General features: G+C 35.5%; 1 protein-coding gene across 1 annotated transcript; it reads right to left on the reverse strand.

Annotated features, from left to right (window-relative positions):
* Positions 1-307: 307 nt before the first annotated feature.
* LOC128134103 (uncharacterized) lies at positions 308-4,369 on the reverse strand. Its single transcript, XM_052771523.1, has 4 exons — positions 3,898-4,369; positions 2,423-3,561; positions 991-1,807; positions 308-447 (listed from the first exon to the last, which is right to left on the reverse strand). The coding sequence occupies exons 1-4, from the start codon at positions 4,367-4,369 to the stop codon at positions 308-310; spliced, it is 2,568 nt and encodes an 855-aa protein (XP_052627483.1).
* Positions 4,370-4,648: the final 279 nt, after the last annotated feature.

The raw sequence follows: 4,648 nt of genomic DNA on the forward strand, positions 1-4,648 counted from the left end.
TGTGGATGCGGCTCTAGTCTGAATGCCTAAGTCGGGATCTCCGATGATTTGGTCTGTTGGATGATTTCTGGTCCACTTTATTAAGCGATTCTCTTCCGCTATAATAATTGGAGTTACAGTATCCCATTGTTCTTTTCCAGGAGTTTCATCTTAGAATAGGTTTGAAGGTTCCCCCATAAATGATGCATCAGGGTTGTTTTGGCTATTTTGGGGATTGGGTTTTTAAAGGAGGATTTGGTGTTTGTTCCAAAGAGGAAGTATGTGTTGGTGGTTCCCCCTCGAATTGATCTGCGTCATTTTGGTTTGCTTATGGAATAACTTCACTGGGTGTTCCTGTAGGATCAATTAAAGTAGTTAGAAGTTCAGAATTGTAAGAAGTTTTTGGTTGTTCAAAAAGTAAATTAAGATCGATTTCAATGTCTATGTCAGGAGAAGGTGTTAGTTGAACTGGATTTTGAAAAATATTTTCAATCATTTTTGAACCAAAATGTTCACAATCCAATTTCCTGACATAAAATTCATCGAAATGAACATCGGTACTTTCTTCAATTACTCTGGTACGTTTGTTCAGTACTCTATAAGCAGCTTAAGAAAATGAGTAACCAAGGAAAATTCCTTCATCTGACCTTAATTCAAATTTTGAAAGGTGATCTTTATTGTTCTTTACGAAGCATCGACAACCAAAAATATGGAAAAACTTGATGTTTGGTTTTCGGTTGTTAATGACTTCATATGGTGTTTTATGAAGATGTTTATGGATTAAGGAACGATTTTGAGTGTAGCAAGCTGTGGCTATTGCTTCTGCCCAGAAGTATTGTGGCAGATCAGCGAAGATAAGCATTGATCTTGCAGCTTCACATAGAGTTCGGTTTCTTCTTTCGACAACACCGTTCTGTTGTGGAGTGTATGGGGCTGAGAAGTTATGTTCAATTCCTTTGTCTTTGAGAAATGAATCTAGAGTATTGTTTTTGAACTCTAAACCATTATCACTTCGGATTCTTCGAACAGGTCGTTTCAGCTTCAGCTCGATTTGTTTGATGAAGTTGATCATCTCTTCAGGTGCTTCTGATTTTAGTCTTAAGAAAAAGACCCAAGTAAAGCGCGAGAAACCATCAACGACAACAAGAATGTACTTCTTCCCTTGTATGGTTTGGGTTTTGGCAGGGCCACAAAGGTCTATGTGCACCAACTCTAGTGGTTCGGATATGTTAGATTCTGAGATGCTTTTGTGAGTGGATTTGGAAAGTTTTCCTTTTTCACATGCGGCACAAAGAGTTTCGTTATCAAGCTTCAGAACTGGTAGCCATCGAACAAGATCATCGCCGATTAATTTGTTGATGTACCCAAAGTTGAGATGGGAAAGGCGACAGTGCCATAACCAACTAATATCTGCTGGGGCTTTAGATAGCAGACATATATCGGGTTTACCATAGATAAGATCCATGTCAAGTGGATACATATTTCCGGCACGGTCAGAATCAACTATAACATCTTTGGTTTTGGCGTCCATGATCAAGCTTCGTTGTTTGGTGAAAAGAACTTCAAGATTGTTATCACATAGTTGAGAAACACTTATGAGGCTGTGTTTCAGGTCATCGACGAAGGAAACTTTCTTTATTTTAAAATTACCATTTGTTATGTTTCCATAACCTTTGATTTTTGCTTTCATGTTGTTGCCGAAGGTAACATCTTGATTGGTTTGTATAGGTTTGAAGTCACGTAAGTAGTTCCGGTTTCCTGTCATATGCTTGGAGCAGCCACTATCAATATACCATGTATCATCATTGGGTTCTCCAGCATTAAGTACCTGCAATCAGACAGAAAGTTTAGGTACCCAAATCTGAATGGGTCCTGGTTTGTCAGTTGTTATTTTGGGTGCTTTTCTTGATGAATTTCTTTTATCATTTGACTTCACATTATTGTAATGGTTTGGTTTATGATGATGGAATGGTTGAGGTTTGATTTGATCTATCAATTTTACCCAAAATGTGATTTGTTTTTGAAAACCTGTGGGTTGATAAGATTTGTGATTTGGTGAAAGATATCCTAGATGTGAAGGTTTGTTTGAAATTTTTTCTTCATATCTGGGATGTGATGGGCGGTTTTGAAAAGCTTTTTGATGATGATGGTTTGAAACTTTCTGATGTAATGGTTTTTGAAAGTTCCTTGAATGATTAAAAGTGATATCTTGAAAGCGGTTTTCAAAAGGTTTTTGAAAAGGTTTTGGTTTTTGTTTGGAAACCTGTTTATGAGGTATGATGTAGGGTTTAACTGGTTTCTTTGGTTGGTTTTCAAAAATGTTTGGCATGATAAGTGGGGTTTTGGTGACTTGAATGGATTTTTTGCTTGTTTGTTGTTTCTTGGAGTATTTTTGTCCCAGACTAGTTTTTCCAACAATTGATGAAGTCATTGTAGGAAAAACAGTTGCTATAGAAGTACTACCATCCTCATAAGAGGAATTTTCTCCATTCAAAAAGTTTTTGAGTTTAGTGGTTCCATCGGTATGTTTGATTTGGTGAATTAAAGAACTTGCAGAGTTTGTTTCAGAATTTACAACTCTTTTGAAAGACTTTTTGGAAACACTGAAAGCAGTATCATCTAGACTACAGTTGATAATTGTTTCGTCATCTGAATCTTCCTCATTAACTGATGTGAAAAGATCTGGTAAAGTAGATTCAGAGTTTTCACAATTCGTCATGTTTTCCTGTTTTGCCTGTTCAATTTCAAAGGATTCTCTTCCAATTCCTGGTCTATAATTCGTATCAATTTTGCCAGTTCCTAAGGTGTTTGCCTTTTTGAAAATATCATCACTTAGTTTTCTAGCAACTTTGATAGAATCCATATTCCATATCAGTCTTTTATTCTCGGTTTTAAGAGAATTGATTTGTTTTAAAGAATCAGTCAGTTTTTCATTTAGAATATTGTATTTATCAATTGATTCTTGAAAGTCTTGTTTCAACTGAAGGATTTCCATTTCTAAAACATCTTTTGTTTCAGAAGAAATGATTGACTGGTTTTTTAGTTCCAAATCCCTTTTTTGAATTAGGGACTGATTTAATTGTTCCAAGACGTGATTATAATCTTCTAATTTTCTTTCAACGTCTCTTTCCAATTTCCTTTTAGTTCTTGTTGATTCTCCAAATTTGAGTTGCAAGGTTTGTAACTCAGATTTGCAAATATCATAATTGACCATTGTGTCATGATATGTTTTGAGATCAGTTTCCAGACTAGTCTCAATTTTGGTTATGTGGAACTCAAAAATTGTTTTGGAAAAACCAAGTTCAGAGATCATAGACCATACCTGTTCTATGACGTTTGGAGCTCTTGAAGGTATTTCAACACTAGCTACGAAGCATAAGTTTGATTGTGCTTGTTCATTATCAGCTTCGTCATCAAATGTTGGCCAGTATTCTACGCTTGGTTCATGGATTGCCATCAATGCTTTTTGCTTTTCTTGGTTTTCCAGTTTCTTCAATTCATCGGCTCTTTGAGCATAGTATGCTGAGTCTTTGATTTTGGTTTTGTTTTTGGCTCGACATTCTCTCGCATAGTGATTTGTTCCTTTGCAGTTGTGACAAATGATCACATCTTCATCACTGTCATCCTTTTGACTCTTAATTGGAAGTCTTTCAGGTGCTTGAGTTTGGGTTTCTTGGGAAGGTTGAGAATGGTTTTGTTGGAATCCAAAATTTTGGTTGTTTTGAAAACCATTGTTTTGATTGTTGTAACCTTGATTTTGGAAACCTCTGTTTTGATTTTGAAAACTGTTGTTTGGATTGTGATTATGACCTGAGTTGGGATCGTTTTGAAATCCCTGGTTTTGAAAACCTTGGTTCGAGTTATTTTGGAAAGAAGGTCTTTGAGAATTTTGTCCAAAATAAGGTCTTGGTTGAAAACCTGAGTTGTTTTGTCCAAAAGATGGTCTTGGTTGAAAACTTGAGTTATTTTGTCCAAAAGATGGTCTTGGTTGAAAACTTGAGTGATTTGGGATAAATCTCTGGAGATTTGTGTTTGCAACCAAAGCACATAGTTGTTGATAATCTTCTTCATCATTTGAATTAGACTGGAAGGATTGGTTTTGAAAAGATGTAGTCTGATTAAAATGATTAATGTTTTGATCATTGTAAGGTGTTTGGTTTTGAGAAGTTGTGGACACAAGAGCAAGTGGTCCTCCAAAAGCTGCAATGGTTGGTGGGTCAATCGAGGATTCATACGATTGAAGTTCTCCATACAAATTGTACAAAGGTTCGGTATGAATAGCTGGATTTCCCTGAATAATGAGTTTAACCATTTTCCAGCTTTCGAAAAGATTATTTAAAAACTTGAGATTTATCTCGTGTTGTGTCTTTTTGATACCCAAATTGTTCATTTTAACCATAATCAAATTGAACCTATCATGAGCATCATGGATAGTTTCTGATGAAAGCATTTTGAAATTATCGAATTCATTCAAAACAGATGTTCTTTTGTTTCTGATAATTCTTTTATTTCCACAAAATCGATTTTTCAAATTTTCCCAAATTTGATTTGCGGTTAACATCATAATATCATCCATTTGACTTAGAATATTGTGAGGTATTCCAGACACAAGTTCCTTTTTGGCTTGGAATTCCAACTTTCTTATGATATCGGTTTGAGTGGCTTGATT

Source organism: Lactuca sativa, chromosome 5, assembly GCF_002870075.4.
Source record: "Lactuca sativa cultivar Salinas chromosome 5, Lsat_Salinas_v11, whole genome shotgun sequence".
Lineage (NCBI taxonomy): Eukaryota > Viridiplantae > Streptophyta > Magnoliopsida > Asterales > Asteraceae > Lactuca > Lactuca sativa.